This window comes from Frieseomelitta varia, unplaced genomic scaffold (assembly GCF_011392965.1).
Source record: "Frieseomelitta varia isolate USP_RPSP 00005682 unplaced genomic scaffold, Fvar_1.2 scaffold_724, whole genome shotgun sequence".
Taxonomy (NCBI): domain Eukaryota; kingdom Metazoa; phylum Arthropoda; class Insecta; order Hymenoptera; family Apidae; genus Frieseomelitta; species Frieseomelitta varia.
The window spans coordinates 87900-111975 of NW_025110506.1; the positions used below are offsets into that span (position 1 = coordinate 87900).

General features: G+C 41.9%; 1 protein-coding gene across 2 annotated transcripts in view; it reads left to right on the forward strand.

Moving 5' to 3' along the window:
• Positions 1-24076, forward strand: part of LOC122535442 (homeobox protein extradenticle) — a 34248-nt gene that overhangs the window by 5925 nt on the left and 4247 nt on the right. For both annotated transcript variants that reach the window (XM_043666977.1, XM_043666978.1), the window contains exons 3-5: positions 19601-19857; positions 23383-23573; positions 23698-23833. In XM_043666977.1, coding sequence (XP_043522912.1) covers positions 19601-19857; positions 23383-23573; positions 23698-23833 — 584 coding nt within the window. The remainder of the gene's footprint in view (positions 1-19600; positions 19858-23382; positions 23574-23697; positions 23834-24076) is intronic.

The following is a 24076-nucleotide window of genomic DNA, read 5'->3' on the forward strand; positions in this document are numbered from 1 at the left end:
AATTCTACACTTTTGATTTATTTTCGTAAGTAGAATAATTAGCTATCTGTTATTCGTTTTTAACTAGTCCAGAATTAGCTAAATTTACTTAATAAATTTTCAAACTCGACAACAGATTCTTAATTTTTTTTGGAAATTCTGAGAAAATTTTAAAAATGAAAATGAAAAAATTTTATTCTTTTTTTTTCAGTTTGTTTTTTCATGTAGAATTAATCTTTGCTCAGTTGTGCCACTAGTTGCAGGATGCTCTGTGTAAAAGTGATTGTTTCAACTTTTTAACACAATATGGATAAAACTTAGCAATATAAATAAACACGACGATGCGCGTTCAATTTTATTGATACATTCGAAAAGTAATTAACATGCTACTCTACAATTTTCCTAATGAACATCGTGTCCTGATAAGAGTAAACTGTATGTTCTACGTTAATTAGACAGCGCACACTTTAATTAAGACTTGCGCAATGTTCCGCATATTTGTTTGTCTCACGCGATTCCACACGCTATGCTACGGTAATTCGTGCATATGTAGTTCTTTTTTTATAGGTAGTCTTTTTTTATATGTAGTCTTTTTTTATATGTAGTCCTTTTTTATATATATATACCGGATGAATCACCTAAGAATAGAAATTGAAATATTTTGAAAACGATCAATTATATTAAAAAATATTTTTGATAAGAAGTACATTTAATTAATATAATCGTCATTTTTTAATGTGAATACATAAAAGGCCAAGTTTAATAGTCAAGTTTATTTCTTTGTAAAAATTGTAGAGTAGCATGTTAATTACTTTTGAATGTATCAATAAAATTGAACGCGCACATCGTCGTGTTTATTTATATTGCGTTAAAAAGTTAATAATTAAAAAGTTGAAACAATCATTTTTACACAGAGTATTTTGCAACTAGTGGCACAACTGAGCAAAGGTAATTGAAAATTTCATTCTACATGAAAAAACAAACTGAAAAAAAAAATAAAATTTTTTCATTTTCTTTCTTTAAATTAAATCATGTATTTTTTAACTTATCTCGTCATTCTTAATAAAAAAGCCATTAATTCAGGAAATTTTTATTCAAATAATTCGCAGAACATTGAATTTATCTGTAATAGCAACATTGATAATAACAGAAGATAATGTAACGTTTATTAATAATATATAATATGTACACACACACACACACACACACACATATATATATAAAAATTTGTTGCATTTGTACTTTTCCCTTTATTATAGTTTTGATAAAAATTTTTAGTCTCTATCATTCTCTCGGCTATTGTATTTGCTGGAAGATTTTTTTTCTATTCCAATCATCGCAGGTTAAGATGAAATTTTTCTTTTTCCAATACAATTGTGATTAGTGATCAATTATCAGCGCTCTATCAACTATTAGCGATTCGTAATGTTTCTTCGTCACAGAGACTGCCGCTAAATGAAGCATCGTATTTGAAGGAAATAACGTAATTTACTTGTTTGACGTAATATGCGTCGTACATTATCATTTAACGCGTTATTCCTCGTAATCTGATTTACGGAAATTATATCGCAGATCGGGATTAAAATACTCTCGCGTTTGCGCGGTTCCTGTTATCTGATCGCAGTCCATTTTATAATTCGAGCAGAGAAATTTTCCAGCGAACGGAGCAGCAGTAGCCTCTCTCTAATTATTTTCACTGTCCACTGTTGTTCAGGTTTTTGTCTCTGTTTAAAAACATATGGAGATATTGATTGCTCTGTTGAGAAAAACGAATAAATCGGTCGCGTTTGATCATTGAGATTTGGTCGCTGGTTTTGTAGTTGGCGAAATGTAGAAAGGTAGCGGCGTCGGTTTTCCAAGAGATGACGCTTCTCATCCCGGCCCCAGTTGGAATGTCGTTCCCCTAGCTTCGATTTCCTTTTCTTCTTCTTCCTCCTCCTTTCCTCTTTCGTTTGTCCTTTTCTTCTCCTTCTTCTTCATCCTCGGTCTCCGCATGCAGATGGGTTCCAGCAACCAAGGTGAACCGGCCTTTCTGCTTTCTCTCTCTCTCTCTCTCTCTCTCTCTCTCTCTCTCTCTCTCTTTCTCTCTCAGGGCACAAACTTCTTCGACTCGACTAACGAGATTTGTCCGATTCCAGCCTGTCGTATTGTGCACTGATTTATTACGAAAAGTTTTTAAGGTTGCATCAAGCTTCGGTATATTTACTCATGAACGTTGAGGTGAAAGCTATTATTTACTATGGAGACTGTTCACAATGGTTTCTTCCACACAGGTAAAGCTTTTGCGTTTGTTCGATATTCTTCTTCGTTTGAAAATTCAAATTTTGCGTCAGAAGCAAATGATGTTAATCTTGGTCTCTGAATGGAAATGATCGTTTGACGACCGATAGACTCGTTAAACAATAATTGGTTGATTCAATAGGAAATTCGTAAAAGAAAAATATTTAAAATACTGCGCGAAACAGTCACGATTTACTCGCATTTACCCGTTACACACAATATATTATATATTTATAGGTGAAGATAAAAGCTTATTGCATTATCAAGCAATAATGTTACCGTAATGCTTAGTCGTAGATAAGATATAGATACGCGTATTTGTTAACGAGGCTTGACGTAGACATTATTGTTCGGAGAACAAGTGGAACATTGGTAAAAAGAGAAAATCTAAAAATACACGAGGAACAGAGATAACCTTGCATCGTTGCTATTTTTGGAGCAACCTTACGAGCGCGAAACGTAGTTGTCTCGAGTGCGTGAGCTTCGATTTCGTTAAGGAACACGATGGAAAAAGTTGGCGGAAGGAGGCGTAGCAAAATCGAACAGAGGAGTAACGATATCGAGGGAAAAGAAGAAAAAAAAGAAAATTCAAGAGAGCGAGTAAGCATTGTGCTGTCAGGTTGTATACGACAGTTACACTGGCTGTCCCGTTAAGAGAATTGTACTTAAGTCGCTTTAATTGCGCGGAGTTACTGACCGGAAGTCGTCGTTATGGTCATCGCCCTCGCAAAAGGATTTCCCTTCACCCTTGTACAATCTGATCGATAGCAATCCTGATCTCGGAATACGCCGCTGAATGTACAATTAACGCGTTGCAACAGTGTGTGAAAGCATTCATGCGGGAATATACATACGTACGCGTATACTGTTGTATAATTCGCGGCGCAATGATTTGAATGCGCCCCGTGCAACACGGCTTTGTCACGTTTAAGCAAAATATTAACTTTGTTATCAATGTATCGTGATCCACGAGTTTCTGTTATTGTTGTTATTGATTTTGTGCAAGAATAGAGTAGCAAAGAGAGAGAGAGAGAGAGAGAGAGAGAGAGAGAGAGAGAGAGAGAGAGAGAGAGAGAGAGAGAGAGAGAGAGAGAGNTGTTCTGGAGAGTTGTGTCGTTCGGTCAGAGTCGAGAAAAAATGCAAAGGGGTTTGGAAAAATAAACAAACGATCCACTTGGGTCGTCGTACCGCGCGATAAATATCTACCGGCAAGAGGCCCCTTTGCGGAATTCATCGTGCATGTTCGAGTGTGCTCGTACATGAATCGGCGGGCACGCGTGTGTTGCACAGGGGGTCGATTTAACAAACCATACGTTACGCCGCGATAAAATCTCACAAACCTATAAACTTCGGACTAGGTGCGGGTATGTTATATCATAAAAATCCAGTAAAATAAGCTCGTAAACCGAAAGACAGAGAGAAAGACCGAGGAAGAAAGAAAGAGAATGCTCCGAGAGGAGTACCCTATCGCCATGTCCGCAATATACTCTTTTCTGTTCGCGTGTCGTGCTCTCACGTGTTTTACACGCGCCTGCGTATGCATGTCATCCCCGGCCCACACACGTTCGTGCTTAGAACTTTGGCTCAGAACTTGGTTTGTTGCCGGTATTGTCAATTAATCCAAAAACTATACATTTCGGTGAGAGAACCGGACAACAATGGCGATTACGCTTTCGATTTCCTTGGATTGTGGACATGTTTACGTTGTAATCTCGCGTTCCTTCTAACGAACGTACAATTTTTGGCAGTTTTTACAAGACTAGCCGCTTACGTTTATCCTGATCATCTGGTTTGCACATATTCGAGATTTTATGTCCTCTTCGGTAACTCTGGCGCGATCTATATAGACGAGAGAAGAACGATCTTTCGAGAGGCTAATTGGAAGACTCTCGAGGGCTCCGCTGTACGTACACCAGAGGTCGGTATTCTCTTAATCGTATGGTAATTCTATGGAGATTGCATGGGGCGAAGAGAAGCTCGTACCGTGGATCGTTAGGCCCTTTTCGTTCCCGATGGAATATAACCTTGCTCTTTTTCTCCGATTCATCGTCTTCTTGTTCTTCGAATTCTAATCAGTTTCTCTTTATCGACCGTCGGTTTCTTTCCCCGAATCTTTCTTCGTTTAACGTTCAATGTTCTCTCATTGCGCGTTTGTGCTTACCCTGTTTGATCTCGAGTTATTCCCATCATCTATTGTATATTATGGAGAATCTTGCGACTTTTTTCGTGGTTGAAGTAGATTACCCTCTCGCTTCGACACCTTGCATTAGGTGACAGGTGAGTGGCATTCTACCCTCGGGAATAGCAATAACCGTGCGTTTTTCATGAAACAAGTATCATTTGTGTATCGTTTCGACGGAGAAAAACCAAGACACGAGCGCGACTAGAGGCTGCGCGCTCGCGTGCTTTATTACGTACTGTGTGTACATACGCAACCGCGACCGTTATCGTTAATTTAATTCCATTTGAATTTCGTCGGAGTACAAGATGACAAGAGAGTGACAGCTCGTCCTTGAGTCAAACATCGTACGTCTGTCATTGGAAAAGCGTATCAGGATAATTTTATCGCGGGATGAATTGCTGGCGTGTATTGTAGACAAGCATATCGGCGCGATTGTAATACGATGTTCTATCGCGTGCACGTTAGTCTGTCATTAATCGATCGATCGGAAAACGTTGGAGCGGTTTTATTGCGAAGCTTCGTACGCTATTGAACGAGAATACGACGTTTAGCCAATCATTCGAAACTATCGGCCCGAACCAAGACACCACCGTCCTATTAAGAACAATTTTGCGTTTCGACTCGCCAATTCTTCGATATTTCTGATTATTTCGCGACGTAAGCCAAGCGTGCGTTATCTTGTTAACATTACGAGTGTTTGATAGGTTACGGTAATATGCACGTGGCTCGTGGATGTAATTAGAATTTCGATGCTTCGAATTCCGTTAATGAGGACGAAAATGGGAATACAAAACACGAGTTCGCGAGTTTAGTTGCGAGTCGCACGCTCGCGGAACAATTGCGAAAGGAAGGGGCAGGCTGGCGTATCTTGCGGCGGATATCGAGCAGCACGTAAAGAGCATAGATCAGAACGAAAAGCACCAACAGGCGCGCATGTATGCGCGAGAATAAAAGAAGGAAAAAAAAAGGGGAAAGAGGAAAGCAGGAAGGACAGGAAGAAACACGAAAGAGCTTCCATCTCTGGCTGGAGATTTCATTAAAATTCATGAACCGTGCACGACTTGCGCCTCTTCGTGGAGGTCTTTGAGTTTTGCGCGTTAGGAAGAAGCGGTCGGCACATCCAGTGTCGAACTGCCATGTTGAGAAAGAAAAAGAGGAGAGAAAGAGAGAGGGAGAGAGAGAATCGGATGAAGGCAGAATGGCAAGAAGAGGCTCGGATAGAGGAAAGAGGAGGAACCGTGAAACGAGGAAGAGCAGCAACGTTAGCTATGAATAATACAGGGAACTTCTAATTGCGCGAGACAAAACTCGGTAGTTGGAAAGTTTGGTAGCCAGTGCCGGCGACGACCAGAAACTTTCTCAACTCTTGCTAAACTTACCGCTTGTTTCTACCGACCCTCCATATACGCGGCACTGTCTCGTCGGAAGTCAGCTGCGAACCGAATGTCTCCCCTTCGACTTTTCTCGCCTCCTAGAGGAGGACTGCTCCGACGAAATTTCGTGCCGTCGACGTGACTCGGTTGTCCAGTAAGTTTAATCTTCTTCAAGATTATTGCTCAACGCTGAATTTAGGATAAACATGCGAAGAAACGTTCTACAATCTGTTATTATCGACGATTAATGCGCGTGTTGTTGACTAATGGGCGATTATTGTTTCATTGTTCGAACGAGGATCCAAGTGATCATTTGTCGGATCGTTTGTAGTCGGAAGCATAGAAGAGAGAAAGTCGTAGAGGAAGAGATAAACGGACAGTCGTTTCGGTTTCTATTCCTCTCTTTTCCCCGTTCTAGCGTTCACATAGAGGTACTGGCAATGAGAAGAGGGATATCGTTTCTGCGGGGAGGGTGTGTTCAGCCCCCGTACTCAGGGGTGGCTGTAACGTCGCTCGTAAAAACACCGTAAACTCGACAGCAACAGGTCCCGTGTGTCTGGTGCAGAAACGGTAGCCGCGCTCGAATATGACGTTTCGAGTGTACGGGGGCACCCCGTTTTCGTATCACGGTCCTATTTTAATTCCTCGCTTCTATCGCAATTTTTGCATATTTTTCTATTTGTGTCCTCGCGCACGAGAACGACGATGGCGCAACAAAAACAACGTAGTAACGGTTGATTTTATCTGGCTGTACAAGCATTCCATAAAAATCACACGAGAAGAAAGTGAAATCGTCTGCTGATATCGGTTAATGCGCCGAATGCAGTGTGAACTTTTGATGCTTTTCATTTGTTCTTTCATATAAATGAAACATAGGCAGTTTAATGAAATTTTAATTAAAGTTTCAATTGCACATTGTGATTTAAAGAATTGAATGTGCTATTTTGTCGAGTCAATGGGAAAACTAGTTACAGAAGTCAACGGGGGAACTCTTTCTTCTCCTCTCATAGCGAGAATTTTTGCGACGAACGATTTCGAATTCTCGACGCGTAAAGAGTCTGCGGCATTCTGCCTGCATGCATTATGCATACACAGGGATGCCACGAGAAAAATGTCTCTGCAACCACAAAAGAGGGTTTACGTGTGCAACGCTTTTACCTACGTGCATGTGGACACACGTCGTTGTGTGTGTATGTGTTTTCGCCTGGCACACAAATTTTTAATATCATCGCCACGCACTTGCTAGTGCAACGAGCACGAATTTTTCCCGCCGTGCCGTAATCACGTCCCTTTCACCCGTAATTGCAAAAGGTTTGTCCAACGAGGTAACCGTTCGAAAATAATTGGATAAGAATTTAATTGATCGTTGCCGGAACGTTGGTAAGGTCATCGTTTCCATCGCGATTAATCGATATGGCCAGGGTAAATTGAAAAATTGTTCGGCTGTGAGATTCCATGGATTAACGTATCTCGTAGCGACAGTTTCGACCTCGATACTTGCACAATGGTTTTTCGACGATTTGATATCGAGCGCGCCTTGTCCTCCCCTTCGATGAACGGCTAGCGGGGATGAAGCTGAGCCGACAGTGGCGTCGGTCCACCCTTCCTCAGGGACGGATTACCCTCTCTAGTCCCTCTAGAAGCCGTGCCTGATCTCTATGGCTCCATTAGAACCTCCACGAAGGATCGTATTATCCGATTTTTTTCCTTTCCTACTCGTATAATTGGGGAGAGCTCGCAAAAAACCGCGTCGTATTGCCTTTGAGAAATTTATTCCATAAAACCGCGTCGTATTGCCAACGTACAATACGTTAATGTTTTTCCAATGATCATCCGTCAAGTAGCTTGTTAACTAAGCGAAAGTTACGAGAGTCGGGGGATCTTTTGGTGTTACTTCACTTTTTAATTCTTCCGAAGAGAGAAGTTTCGCGATGGTTTATAGATGGTCGAAGATAACAAAATTGTCCCTCGGGAGGGGGGAGGGGGACAAAGTTTTTATCATCGATACGTTTAACGATGGTTTTCGGTGTTAGACCCGCGGAGGCGAGGGTTCGTCTCGTTAGTTTGAAACTGAATCGGGGCGAGAGACGGAAAGGTGAGGGTAGTTTTTCCAATGGTGATGCACCGACGCGAGGCGTGCGTTTATGATGCCCACGGGAGCCACCGGCATGAAAATGAAACGCGAAAGTCTTCGTATCCTGTCCATCCGTGAAAACGGATACTGGTCGCCTACGTGGAAAATTTCGAAACCTACCGAAGAGTTTAGGTTTTTATGATTTTGCAGGTTGTAAAACTTATCGTAAAAATCACATTCACAGTCCAGTGTAATTGGATTTCTTTACTTAGTCGAATTAATAGAAGAAACAAAATGTTGCGGGCTCGAAATTGGTTTTGTGAATTTAATTCTTAATATGCGGAACGTTAAATTCCAATCCCCTCTTCGGCAGACTGATCTGTCTGGCGAAAATGGTCTTCTGAAGTGCAAATAAAGTTGAAAGACGATATACAACTCTAACGTTTTATCGCTAATAACATTTCCATTACAAAATTGAACTTCGTTCTACACGTCGTATATCATAACAATTTTTTTGTTAAAATTAAAAATATTTTCAAGCACGATATTTCATTCCACTGTTGCTCAGACGATTTTTGCGATGCTGTAAAACCTTGCTTGGTCACACGAATACGCTTCGGAGATTTTCCAGGCCAAGTATTACCACGTTATTCCTAGGTTGCACACACCATAGATCATGGTGTTTTCAACGCTCACAATCTCGATACGCACACATATGGTTGTGTACATGGGAACGCGCCGACTGAGTTATTTTCTGACCATTGCCTCCTGTCCTCTCCACACGGAGTTCACTCGTGTACAGTTTGGTGCGTCGCGGATACACGCCTGTATTTACGTATAACCGTCTGTATACATACGTGCTGATTCTGGAGTTGACAAACGTCAAAGATATGCTTAAAAAGATATTGTTAATCTCTGAAGGTACGATTGATTGATATTAAAAATAATGGAATTGAACGATCTCGTTTAAGTGAATAATATTTTGGTAAAGTTGTGATTTTTATCAACCAAGGAGTTATTCGTTTTCGATATTTCGATGAAGAATATACATACATGTACCTTAATAAGAAGATTAAGTGAAATTTCCAAGAATATATATATATATATATATATATATATATAAAACTTTGAATAAAGGTTGAACACAAAGGGTAAATATATTTCATTCATAATTTATTTCGCATTCGCGACGTGCATAATTCAAACACCCTTCCACCTATTGTTTTACAACGAAATGTTTGAGAATTGAAATATGATAAAATCTAATTTTTGGATCATACTGTGGCTACGACGGACACATAAACAATAGCCGAGTAGCATGGTTGAACGACGTTGCGACACACGCACAAATCCTCGTCGAGAAACACGAACGCAGACGCTCACGTATACCGGGTGGCTCGAAAGCGGTAGTGGTCGACGCGAGAGCCACTCGATCAATACGCTACGTTGCCTCCTGCGCCTCCACCCCCAGGAACGCCGGTCTACCCCTGTCGTCTCTCGTCCTCCTCTCGCTCGCCAGCTAGCTAGCTTTCTCTTCTTACCCCTCCCTCTTCCTTTTGCTCGATGTGCTGCTCGCCTCCACCCTTTGAAAAAGGAACGACGGAGGAAACGTTCTGTCTCTCTCTTTTTCTCCTCGCCTCTTTCTTCGGTTCCCGAACGAGAACTTGAAAGGAAATACTCTGCAGCTCAGCAGGATTTTTCCAAGCCGGGAAATAACAAATACATATACATCTCTAAGAGAAACGAGTAGATTTTAATGTGAAATTCATGGGACATCGCGAACGATTCAGTGTTCGAGAAGAAACGAAAGTAAGTAGATTGTATTCTTGTCTACTCTAGAATTAAGAGACGTTTATTTAATCGAATTAACCCCTCAATTTTTTTCCCCTTGTCGGTGCGAAAGTTTTCCCGTGTCTCTTTTTCTTCGAAGAAAATTTCATCGGAGGAGGAATGGTTGGTCGTTACATTTCGCGATGATTCGAAATCCATCAAAACTTCTTATTCGGTTTTTTAGTTAGGCTACCGAGATCGAATGATTTACGTGAGACGGTGTCTGCGAAAACTGGTTTATGTGGATGCTCGCCTTGCCGTTGAAATAAACCAGGTTATAAAGTCATTAGGCATTATAGACCACGAAGTTCGCGGACTTTAGATTCTCTACTAGTATATACGACTGCTTCTTGTCAACTTCTCTCCATCGATTACTACTATCTATGTTGAATTTTACAACCTGTTTAAGTATGAATCAAGTACTATTTTTATTCGTTCCACTTTCGAAATGTATATCGTTCTTTCAATAATAACAGTGCCCCCTCTTATATTATTTCATCGCGACCAGTTCTCTATCACCAGAGCAATCATTTTTCATCGTATTAAAACTCCTTTCCTTGTTAAATGTTTGTCCTATCGCATTCAGAAGATACGTGCAAAAGAAGTAAAAGTTCGTTGTAACCTTTCGTTGTGAATTACACGGTTCAGTCGTTTCCCGAAGAAGTAACGACCGGGAAAACGATAACTTGTACGTTTTCTTTTTATAAACGATACGTCCAGTGTATCGCATTAAAAGAGAAAGAGAGAGAGAGAGAGAATAGATATTATGGCCGAGAGAAACGAAACAAGAGCAAAGAGTAATGGGTTTCGCTAGACTAGAATACGGTCCTGACCATGCGTGCACGGAGCTGTTTCTACCCTTACGGACGAGAGTGTGTACGACGGAGGGTAGGATGGGGTATACACATTCGGTACACCTGTGCTGTATATTGCGGAAAAGCCGGACTTGCCAGGCAATAAGAATTTCTTTCTCGATCCGCCAGCTCCCGTTCCTCCTCCTGTTGCCTTTTTCTCTCTTGTCCCTTTCTTCTTTAATCTTGCAACGTTTTCTTAATACTTTTTCTCTTTCTACTTTGAAGCGTGTCGCAATCGCGATCTTTTTCTTCTCTCGCCTCTCTCCTTAACTCACTTACGCTATATTCTTGTTGTGTCTTCGTTGCATAATGAACCGACGCTTTATTCTTCTGTCGTTCGTGACGACCCCGTTCATGTTGTTGTCTACTAAAATCGTACCACAGTAAAAATCATCTCGAAAGACAGCGAGAAATACAAAAAGCAAAATTAAAACTTTTTACGATTAAAATCGTTTGTACCAATCTCAGTTGGATATGCTACGCAGAATTGAAGAATATATTAGCGGGACGATACGGAAGATTTGGCCGTCGGCAGGATTATGATTAGACTCGTATTCTTCGCGTTCTTTTTCTCCATTACGCCACCTTTTATACTCGTAATATCGTAAAGAAAGGTGATCGTATGGAAGGACAACTCCATACTTGTTAGAATTAACGCTTAGTATTAACTCAGTTATGCGATTATTTCGTTGGGGTGGTGGTCGACGGTGAAAGTAAATTCGACCAAGGTGGAATCGCGCGCGATCTGCAGACCTTCTCATTCTTTGTTAACGGAACGCGAATATCTTCGGTCGTTATTAAGCTATTAAAAAGTCTAGTTGTCGTTGTCGCGGCGTACACGGGAGACAAGTCCTCGAGGGTTCCCAAGCAGGAATGCCACTTCAATAACGAAGCCGAAGCGGAGGAGTCGAGGGGCTTAATTTGCCTCGAGACGCCGCCATGGTACGTTCTCGCCGCATATACACATATCTCTATGTGGATGTTTAGCTGCTCGCGTGCGCGCGCTCGTCTTTGTGCATGCGAGCCGTCTCTACGCGTACTCGAGCGTACTCGCGCGCGTGTACGTTTCACGTAGAGTACATAGCACGCCTAGACCATTTTGCAGCATTCCTGCCATTCTAACATCCGCGTTTCATTAAAAGATCTTGCCCCGACCTCTTGGTGTACCCACACGCACACACAAACAGGGCTCCCCACGGCCTAGCACATTCAGAAGCGTTCGTTCGAGTTGCGACGTCGATTATCTTGATGTAAGAGAGAGAAACGAAACAACCGAGCACCGCGGAGGCCACGTAAGCGCGCCACAGATATTTCTGCGCGGTGTGTAATCATTTTGCTTGAATATATTAACGGTGCTTTTTTCACACGGAGGATTCCTCATCGTCCGACTGAAAAGAAGCATATAGCAAGCGGTCGAGTTCGAAGTTTATCTCTCTTGAGTTTCTGGGACGGTGTTTCCAATGCGGCGTTCCGCGTTCTTTGTGAATGTTGTTCTTGACTTTACGGAGAAACTACCGGTTCTTCGTTCGGAAAGTTTTGACGTTGACTTTTCAATAAGATTTCATAGAGATAGAGGAACCGCTGTGTTAGGCTGTGGAAAGTTGGGATTGGACAATGCGATAAGTTCAATCTCAACTGTACATTTTTCAAGAAACTCTTAAATATTAATATGTAACGCAGTAACGTGAAGTAAATCATCTTTTAAATTCAGTCCAATTATATTCTTAATGGTTCGAAGGCAAAGATTGTGGGGAATTGGCGTTGAAATGGTTGGAATAAATGTCTCGTTTCTAGTTAATTAACGCGCGAGTGAGATTCGCTAACATTAGACGAACCTCACCACGGTATACACGAAAGTTATTTCCTCGTTTCGGTTACTTTGTGAGGTGTGGATTTAACCGAATCATCAGCCTGAGCCGAGGAATAAGATTTTCGGAAGGATACGGCAGACGGCGCGGCGCGTGAAAAACCAAGAAAGCATGCAGACGCAAACGTGGCATCGTCAGTAATGCAGCATAATACCCCGTAAGGGGGTTAAGAGTAATTCCTGTCGTCCAGGGGGTCGTCCCTTTCGACATTTACGACGTGTTTTACGCGATCAAAGCGAGCCGTAACAATTATTGGACGATTTCGCGGCCGTAAAATTTTATTCGACCCCACAGTCTTCGTAGACGGTTCCACCCTCTTTTCTTTCGCGATCACTGGAGGGGGATACTCCGTGCTTCTTGCATGCTTCTCCTTCCGTTCGTTATCTTTTCCCTATCACAATATGATATTTCTCATGGTTACCGTGCAATACGATACTTCTAGCAAAAAACTATACATTGATTATTTTCTTTTTACCTTCTGATCGGTTTGTGGAATGGAATAATTGTAAATTCGATGGTATATCGTGTGTTGGAGAAACCATCAATTGAGAGATACCTCTTGATCGTCGTTCGACTCGCGGCATCGCACGAAACTGAGAGATCGAGGGTTGGTTGTTCGGAACATCCGGTACATGGGAATTTTTCGCGCGTACTCTACGTTTGGCCGCGTTTTCTCTAGCAGTTTTGATTTATGGCGGTTGGAAAAGCCGCGGCGGCAAACGGAAAAGAGGCGAGTGTCCCTCGTCGCGGTGGAAGTGAGGCGAGAAAGGAAGAAAATAATAAAAGCAGAAAACAAGAGAACACGTCGAAGATATGGTCGAGCGAATTCGACGCGCGGAACTCGGAAAGGAAACGACGCCTGAATGCAAGAAAGACTGAAAGGGGGCAAAGGGAGAGTACGGAAACGGAGAGGGACGAAACGGAGCGAGGCGAACACGGTGCCGTGTCGACGACGATGGAAAAACATCGCCACGAACGAGCGAGCGCGAGAAATCGTTCGCACAGAATTCTTTTTGGAAAACGGAAGCACGAAATTGCCAAAGGGCGAAAGAAATCGTAGAAAAGTTCTGGCTCGCGCGGAACGGGAAACGAGGAGCGGACGCGCGTCTCAACCGGAAACGCGGCGCACCCTGTCGTCTATCCGAAACGTTATTATTATCCGCGAAAGAAATTCAGAATGCGAACTTTGTTTGCGGTGTCTACTTTTTACACGCTCGTGCATTGTAACGCCGCTGGATTAAAATAGATATTTTACTTAGTTCTTCGTTGTTGTTGCTGCTTTAAAAAATTTTTTTTTCTCTTTTCGTTTTTCCCCTCGAATTACGTGGAACAATTCGAGATTGCGTATCACAGGATGCGTCGCGTTATAACATTGCGCACAATATAGCTGGCAGTATGCAATTTTTAAAAACCGGTTTCGACTGGACATCGCGCGTCTGGTTGCGTTAATTCCTTTCTTTCTTTCTTTTTTTTTTTTTTTTATTCGCAGTGTGTTCTCGCGCGACCGTAGTTTGGTTAACTAAAATACAAGGTGACAATGCGACGTGTCGACTCAATGTTTTCAGTAAGGAAAAAAAGAAAAGAAGTTTCACCTTTGAAAATGCAAAGGAAATGACTCCAAGGTCTTTGAGCAACGATCGTCTTTCTCAGGATCTGACAATACGATAATGCCTGACACGCGACCATGCTACCTTTCTGAAAGCACTCGAGCAGAACTAGCGTCCGTAACGAAGCGAAACACGATATCAACAACGCAGAATACCTCTTGGCTCGATTTCTTTCGTAAATCAGAAGAAGGCCGGATATTCTTACAGCTCGGTGTCGATATCAGATCCCTTGGGTAACGCTCAGCTGTCTTCTTCTAGATTCTTCCCCTTAGCACCCCTGTAAAAGCTCGACCCTGCCGGCAGGATTCGCCCTCGAATTAAAAGAGCAGCCATTCTAGATTCCCTCTTTCTCCCTCTTTCTCTCTTTCTCCCCTTCTGTTTCTTCTCTTTTGCTCTTCTCAGTTCTGCTCGTCTTACATCTGGAATGGTTCATGCGCCGCACTGTGTAGGGACTAAGAAAAGATCGCGTCCTTTTCTTCCTGAGAAAAGAGGGAAAGATAGAAGAAAAAAATTCAGTGGATTTTGGGAATCGATTCCCCCGAATGCGAGCAGATGCGTCTCAAAACATCTTTGAACTAGGTCAGGATTAAGAATCTACTTGATATTAACCTATTGCGCTGGAATGACGTGCCACGCACGTCTAGAATTTTTTGTTGCAAAATTGCAATATTTTCTCAGTTTTAAGTATATTTAAGTAATACAAAATAGGCAAAACAAATAATAAATTTATTACTTCTCAATAATTTCTATCCGGTGATGATATCATACCGACGAGTTCAAAAGAAAAAGGAAGCGACAAATTATTGTATACGGTTCGGTCACTCGTTATGGTCCGCAATCAGTTGCCAGCGCAAGTGGTTATTAACATACGAATATAATTTTATTTTACTCCAAGATAGTTCGTCCACAGTGCTGATACGCATTATTTGTTCGAGTTAAAATTGGATATTTCGTCGGTAAAGATATAGTTAGCAATATAGTTAAATCTTTTGTAACACGAACATTTTAGCTCCTTTATTCACACGATTGGCTTTGCTTAAATACAGTTTTTGATTTTTGTTTGCGATTTTTCTATCTATTTTTTTTAAATTTATTCTTATACGTTTGTACGAAACATCATATCACGAGTATATTAATGATTTATATGACAAAACCTCTGAAATCGATGAATTACAGATTTTCTAACAAATTCGTATTTCAAATAAACGCCGGTTCCCGCGTCATGTTACCAACTGTAATAGAATCGATCGGGTCATTATTCAAGTTCTGATTATACTCCTACCACTTCCATCCCATATTAATTACAATTACTTCGATGTTTGCAAAGGTAAAATTTGCAATTTCGGTTAATGTATTTTAACGATACAAATTAGCGTCAGCTAATTGTAACTGATTTTCTCCTTTATTTATATCTTTCGATGCAATTTTATTCATCGAAACGCGTTTACATCGTAAGTGTCTGAAAAAGATCGAAGTATCCGACGGATTAAAGAAACGAATTTATTTGTTTAACGAATTCGAATGTTTCTGTTGCCATGGAACGATGGGATCGAAAAGACAGGAAAACGCAGCGGTCGCGCGCGTTCGGGATGCTTTTTGACCCTTTGGTTTATTCGAACTACGTCCTTTCTCTATCGTGTATCCACTTCCACCAAGCTCGGTGGCTCTTTCTATTTCTCCCCCCCCCCCCCCCCCCCCCCCCCCCCTCCCTGCCGCTTCCCCTTTCCTCTCTCTTTCTGTTTTCCTACGGTGAAAAGCGGGTAGCAGCCGACAACCCTTTGTTACCGTGCCTTATCTTAATTGCTTTCACGGGTTCCCGTTTAGATCAATACACACCAGCGGCGTTCTACCGCCAGCTTTGGCTGTTGCCATACCTCCGCACCACTCGGCTCCGCTTCGCGAATCTAAATTATCCCAAGGGTTGTTTCGACGAGGGATTTTCGATTTTCTCTCCTCCCCTCCCCTTTCTCTCATTCTTCCGCCCCTGTGTACGCAGTCCTTGCATATTTTAGGACGCTGTTCGCCTGTATCTCCTGGCCCGTCCAACTCGTTCCCTCAATCTGATTTATTGCGTCGGGCAGGCACGTTCACTTTTCAAATAACGTCTGCATGATTCAAACGCAAGATAACTACTAAAATACCAATCATTTTTGCATCTCTCTCGATCAGTCAGTATGAGAAATCCTTATTTGGTTCGATTCGTTATGCGACAAAAGGGAAACTCGCAAAATTTCTGTAATCATCGCAGTCGTTGTTTATTTTAACCTGGCAACTGATTGCGGACCATAACGAGTGACCGAACCGTATACAATAACCATTCGTCGCTTTCTTTTTGAACTCGTCGGCATATCACTGGATAGAAATTATTGAGAAGTAAGAAATTTATTATTTGTTGTGCCTACTTAATTATACTTAAATATACTTAAAACTGAGGAACTATTGCAATTTCGGGACAAAAAAATTCTCGACGTGCGTGGCACGTCATTCCAGCGCAAGAGGTTTTTAACCACTTGAGCTGGCAACTGTTTGCGGACCATAACGAGTGACCGAACCGTATACAATAATTTGTCGCTTCCTTTTTCTTTTGAACTCGTCGGTATGATATCACCGGATAGAAATTATTGAGAAGTAATAAATTTATTATTTGTTGTACCTACTTAATTATACTTAAATATACTTAAAACTGAGGAAATATTGCAATTTCGGGACAAAAAAAATTCTCGACGTGCGTGGCACGTCATTCCAGCGCAAGAGGTTTAACCACTTGAGCTGGCAACTGTTTGCGGACCATAACGAGTGACCGAACCGTACACAATAACCATTCGTCGCTTTCTTTTTGAACTCGTCGGTATGATCACCGGATAGAAATTATTAAGAAGTAATAAATTTATTATTTGTTTTGCCTATTTTGTTTCACTTAAATATACTTAAAACTGAGAAAGTATTACACTTTTGAAACAAAAAAAATTCTCGATGTGCGTGGCACGTCATTCCAGCGCAAGAAGGGGCTGTTAATGCAGGACTGATATATGAAGCATAGAGTCGAAACGGTTTTCTAAACGATTCGAACTTTATCTTCGTCGTCACGATGCGTAACAAGACGTGAATTCGTTGGACAATTAGCTGGATCTTCAACAGGGTGTCATATTAATGTAGTTCGCTCGCTAACGACCCTCGAAAACGACGAGCGTTACGTTGTCGCGGCTTTGTACGTTTGTATAACGGTATAGCTAGTGCTTCACTCGAACCCCTGTGACGAATCCGTGTGTCACGGTTGACGGGAAGCTAGAAAAGGAGAGGAACAGGAAGGTACATGTACCTCGCGTGAGCGTGACTGAGAAAGAAACTGGGAGAGACAGAGTCAGGCAGACCGTTTGAGTCGTAAAATGTTAACTGCTAGTAAAACTGAGTTTACGTGCTTGTAAGGACCCCCGCAGGAGGTTAGCAGTCTCTGTGCCTTGCCGAGTCAGTACCAAGGACCTCCCCTTACACCCCTTAATAGCCAGATTACTGCCCGTATAACCACCCCCGATTATTTTCTTCCCGTTCGATAGCCGAAAATAATTTCAATCGAGCGCTTAATTTTACATACCTTTTTACAGACACGTCAGCTTTTGTCCGTTTTGTGAAATAGAATTTCCGAAGCGTTTTTCGTGTGGATTTTATTTTTTTAACGGAATGATTCGAAGGATTGTCACGATCTTAATATCTTATACACTTTAAATTTTGTAAATTTCGATAGGTTGGTAGTTGGCAAGGGCGTCTTCTCCTGCGAAATAAACGGAGGTACTATCGATGGCTGACTATCTTTTAACTTTCAATGGAACAACTTCTTCCTCTTACGACATCGCCATAAACGTACGGTTTTATTTCGTTGGTTCCCAAGCGAACGACACGGCCGAAGGTTTTTCATTTTTAATTACCCACAGTAGCGTGAAAAGTTCTTAGCTGTTGTACCTCGGACAGCAAAGTTTTAACGATATTCTCCTGACTGCTGTTAACCTTCTTTCAAGTCGTTCATGAAAACTGGCAACTAACCGTTTGCAAGATTTTACATTATTTCACGTTGCAAACGTTCAATAGGGACGTTTCTTTTCGGTTATCGGATATCTAGAACTCTTTGTAACGATTTGGAAAGTTAGCGTGCCATTGCTAAGCAAAAAAAAAAAAAAAAAAGTTAAATCCAGCTTTCTCCAAAAAAAAGTTTGCGAACTACTCTCTCACAAGAGAGATTCATTAACGAATGAGAAGACACTGACAGAGTTTGCCGTAGTAACGTCTTTCTCAAAGAAACGGTTCCCCAGTGATCGACTTTGTGTCTTCGCCCTTTCAGTCGAGTCCCTGGAGGAATTTGAAACTCCAACCCCTTGGCCAGGTTTGCAGCCCTAATTGTTACACTTCGTATAAATGCATTAGTTCCGCGCATTCGTTTCACGGTCCCGCGAATCCCGGCGAACTTTCACACCCTTCTTCGTTTCTCTTTCGTCTCCAGGGACTTTTTTTCAGCAAGTTGGAACTAGACAGAGACAGAAGCGAGAGAAAAAAAGTCGTAACGAATTTAAATTACCGTTCAAATAACCGCAAATGTGATTAATTCAATTCTCAAATCTCAATTGAGGGATACGCGCGGTTGAAACATTTTCCATTCAGAAAAGTATCGTGGTATTTTAGTAATTCGCTGTTTGAACAGCTGCCCTCTTTAACATTTTCGTTTCTTTCATCGACAGTCATGTCTGTCCGCACGTTGAAGTTTTACTTTTTCCTCTGTGCACGTATCCTCTTTTTCTAGTCTAGCGATTTTCTTTTGATACAGCTACTTTCGCGCCTTGGTCTTTGTTCCGGCTAAGTTTGCCGCTCGACAAACAACGTACTCGTCACTTTTTTTAAATCGCGGGAAGAATAATCGGTGCTGTGGGGAAATACATCTCGCGGCAGTTTGCACGAGTTTCCTGGGCTGTTCATCCCCTCGGCGTGCTTACTCGTGCGTGAACGTGTTGGTTTATGTATCGGGGGGGTGAAGACTGTCGAAAGATGCATCTTTCTGGAAGAACTGTCACAGGAGAAGGACAAAGGGAAGAAAAGGAAAGTGAAAGTGCCTCGCTCTCTGTGGTTTTATGGCTCGTCCAGCTCCATCATGCGCCGTAAAAGTAAAATAAAACCACTGTTATTCCGTGGAAAACCACCCCCGTTCTAAAGCACTGCGTGCATCGGTCCTTAAGAGAAAGAGAAGGTAAGGATCGAGAGACCGGGATGAAGATAGGAGCGAACACCGAAGTAAAATTGATTCTTTTATGATCGATAAATGCGCTTGACTTTTCCCCAACTTACTTTCTTTCTCTCCTTCTTCTTCCGTGGAAACAGGATCTCTTATCTCGAGTTTTGCCGTTTCGTTTCCGTTCATTTGTCAGGCGATATTAAAATGAAATGATATGTTCATATCGTGATTCCTTTAATATTTCTGACCAATTAGTTGAGTGTTTCAGTAATCGGACAACGTCCAACGCGATTTTTTTACGTTTGTATTGAAATTTTGTCAACTTTTTTCTGTTTCAGTGCTGTCTTTAAGAAATACTCAGGAAGAGGAACCACCCGACCCGCAGCTAATGAGGTTGGACAACATGTTGATCGCGGAAGGTGTCGCTGGCCCGGAAAAGGGCGGCGGAGCGGGAGCTGCGGCCTCTGCTGCGGCGGCAGCAGCGGCGGGTGGACCACCTGGACAACCTGACAACGCTATCGAACACTCGGATTATAGAGCCAAGCTTGCCCAAATTAGACAGATTTATCATCAGGAATTGGAGAAATACGAACAGGTTCGTGAATGGTCGTCATCCCCACGTCCATGCCAGAAGTTTCTGGCATGTTGTTTGGCGCGTCGAGTTCTTGAAAAAGCAAAGTGTTTCCAAATAATTCTGCGTAATCGAATCGAAACGGCGGTCGTGTAGTTTTTTTTCGTGGGATCTCTTTTTTTTTCCTACCCTCGGGTAAAGTGATAAGAGACAAGTTTTGAGGGTAGTGGCAGAGAACGAGACTCGTCTCTGTTCGACGATTTGCGTGCTAATGAACCGACTCACTCGCGCTAAGTAAAATCTCGCGTGTCGACTAGGCTAACGGCTGTATCGCGAACTGCGGATCTCTTTTAATGCCAGGAAATTCCCTACGGGCTATTGTATTTTGCCCTCGAAATTCCAGGAAATTCTAAAATTTTATTACCGCCGCGCCTGTCCTAACTTTAATAAAACATTCTACCTTCCTGATAACTTGTTAACGCTCAATCCCCTTTCGAGATCGATTAAACTGCTCGAATGATCGTTAAATTTGCTTCCGTGAATTCGAGCGTCATGTACATCGATCGATGTGTAGTAATGTCCATAGATTTTTTTTTTTCCATGCAAGTTCATTTTGTATTTTCAATTTTGTTATTTCTATCGTGAAAATTTAATGTTATTTGCTAACGCGACGCCACGGGTCATTCGTTGTAACGCGTAATCAATTCCAGCTCATTAATATGCGCGCGATTCAAACAAAAAGCATTGGAGGCGTGCAGCGCGCATGATCTCTCTCCCACTTGCCACGACTCACTTATCAACGATAAAAGTATAATTCTTTTTAACGCCTCCCGTGTATTCTCTCCCTTTTGCATACTTTGCAAATAACGGTTGCCTGTCATTCGTTCATACTGGCTTGGTTCGTGTATTCGTGCGTACATAAATACCAAATCACGAGGAAGAGGGAGAGAGAGAGAGAGAGAGAGAGAGAGAGGCGAGAGGGTGAGAGCGTGCTTTAATTGCCACACCCGTTTCGACCCCATATTTCACCGTGTGTCAGCGGTCTTGATGTTTCCCCGCAGTAAATACGTACACCCCTTGCTTTGAGGTCCACTGGCGTATATATGGACGCATGTGAAATTCTTTGTAGACGCAACAATATGGACGCAACTCGTGCCGAGATGTATGCGCTCGCGTGCACACACGCAGCACCGGTGCGACTGCAGTTACCAGGGTTAGTTGACGCTCTATCGATAAGTCTGGCCATTAACAAGTTTCAACCCTCTCCTCCTTCCCCTCATCTAAGAGTGAAAAGCTATCAAGTTCAATAATTTCGTTTTTACTTTCTTCGCTCGACTTACTTTTAACGCTTAGCTCCACGGTTCGATCTTCGTCCATCTCTTTATCCCGAGATAAAATTCGATTTTCATTTTCTTTTTTTTTCACGAGAACACCGAGTGAGATTCGAGGCGCGAAATAAAATTCATTTTTTCTCGTTTCTTTACACGGCTTTATTCGCAGTGTCTGCTGCTAGCTCGCTATTGTTATTTAAACGAACAACATACACCGCTGTTCCAGACGGTGCTCGGATAGCTGTGTAGTTTGGCGAACCTGGATAATACAGTGTTTCGAGTTCTGTCGTAGAATATATTGCTGCGCTTAAAAGTAACGTTATTACGGTTGATATCGTCGTGGCCAAAAGTTTTATCATAACCGAAATTTACTATTCAAACTCGCGGCCCGGAGTCACTGCATTAAGGTGAACGTCTGCCTGACTATGCAAAATGGCGTGACAAGTACGAGAATAGAACAGCATCGAGTTTTACGAGATCGCGTGATCATTGCCAGCGAATATCGTCTGGCATGAATCTTACCTAGTACATACTTATTTTATTGCGCTCAATTTTTAACAAAGATTTTAACTTTTCTTTTGTCGATGAACAAAGTTCATGTGAACAAAGTCAGACTTTTTATGGTCATTCCTTTAGAGAAATTGCTGTGACTCTTTCTCTTTTGCGTTTTATAATATTCGATTTATTATTTCTTTTTTCCTGGTCTTTTCTTTGTCTGGCTACCGTAATTTAGAGCAATAGAGACGGTGGCAATTCGTTCACGAAAATTGCCGCAAACGCTAAATTCGATTACATAAGAAAAGGGGGACTGTCGTATATTGCGGTAACCGCAGAACAACCGCGGTAGACGTAACCGCGACCCAGGTATATTTAGCAGCGTGCAGGTTGGAATTTCGATAACATTCGCAAGCCAAAAACCCCTCAGTGTGCTGTATCCTCGAAATACGTGCGCACATATTAATAGAGCAAACTTCAGTAAAATTAAAGACACCGTGAGAAATCTAATTTTGCACGGAGACGAATTAACGACTGTTATCGGGACACTTGTTGGCTTTATCGTTTCGACTGAGATGAATATCTTAGATATTTTTAAGATTCCGTAACAATTCTTCCCTCACATTGTTTGTCTTGATTCACATTCGTTTCTTATGTTTGACTATGAAATCAGTTTGGTTATGAATCTTCAACTACAACTCGCAGACTTTTCTCCCCCCCCCCTTTTTTTTTAATGAATGAGGGTTTACTTCATCTTGAGAAACTTGCGTTCATCTTGAGACTGATCCTTGTCGGATAACACGATGTAATAATGTTTGATGCTTCAGCAGCCAATTGAAAAATATTCACTTGGCTTCTTAAGAAAATATTGTTTTTTGTTTCCATCGTTCCGATAATTTGAAAATTGAGAGAAACACAAGTATGTAGAGAAGGACATAATTCTCAGTGGGTTTTCCATCCAATCCACCTACTCGAGATCGTTCCAAGCCCCTCGTCCTAGCCGAACACAGCGAGGCAGGAATGAAGCTGATCCATTCTACCAAGTTGGTACGCTCGTGCAAAGAGAGAAGAGCAGAAAGGAAGAGAAGAGAACGAAGAGAAACGGGGTGAATAGAAGAAAGACGAGGAGAGTACTGGGGTATGGCGGCAGAGTGGAATCCATTTCGAAATTGCGAGCCATCCTGTCCGACTTCTCCCCTGCCAGCCTCTTCCCTCTAGCGCCTTCCCTCAGGAAAATCCACCCACCTCTAGTCCCCTTCGCTCCCTCTCACGCTTTACTTCTTTTCTCTTTCCTCTTTCCTCTACCTTCCATCTTCCCTACTCCCTTTCTTACTCGCTGTACGCTCGCCTGCGTTCTTTCTTCGCTCCCTTCCGAAGGTAGCGTGCTCGTCTCGAATACTGATATCGAGCAAAGTCCTTTTTCCCTTAAATCGAGCAGCCACCACGAATAATGCATTATACGTACGCGTCTTTCGTCTCGTTTCTTTCTTCATCGTCGTCCTTTCTCCGGGTTCCCACCCTGCTTCTTCCAAACCTTTTCTCCGTTTTCTCCTTCTAGGTTCTCGTTCTTGCCTCGAAACGTCAGCGATCTTCCAACTCTCGATACTCGGGACAAGCATTAAGACGCGACGACCTTTCTTTCCTTCGTGTATCCAAAAAAAAAAAAAAGATTCATTCCATAGACTTTGAAACAGGAAAAGATGATTCTTTATCTTTTTTGCAGGCGTGTAACGAGTTCACGACCCACGTAATGAACTTATTGAGGGAACAAAGTCGTACCAGGCCAATCACGCCAAAGGAAATCGAGAGGATGGTTCAGATTATTCACAAGAAATTCTCCAGCATCCAAATGCAGCTTAAACAATCGACTTGCGAAGCCGTGATGATTCTGAGGAGTCGATTCCTCGATGCAAGGCGAGTTTGCATATTAAAAATAAACATTGACTGTTTATTCTTATTATTTCCTTTTTAATGGGTACATGGATGAAAGGCGAGAATTATACGATGCGAAGAGGAAATCAATTTTGTTTCTTTGCAGGCGCAAGAGACGGAATTTCAGCAAACAAGCCTCCGAAATTCTAAACGAATACTTTTATTCACACCTTAGTAATCCGTATCCGAGCGAGGAAGCGAAGGAAGAACTCGCACGAAAGTGTGGAATCACCGTGAGTCAGGTAAAACGGAACAAAACATCTTTTTTTCTTTCTTTAAGCTCGATTAAGCTTTTGTTGCGCTCGATTAAATTTCACCAAAATTTGCACTGTTTAATTTACACAACCCGTTCCAAATGTTTTCTCACCACACATTACCAGTGAAAACACTTATTTTAGCAACAAAGAAAGAAAATAAATATAACGTGAAGAAATAAGATTGATGCACATGAAAAATGTGCCCTTGTTAGAGTAACTTGGGGAGTG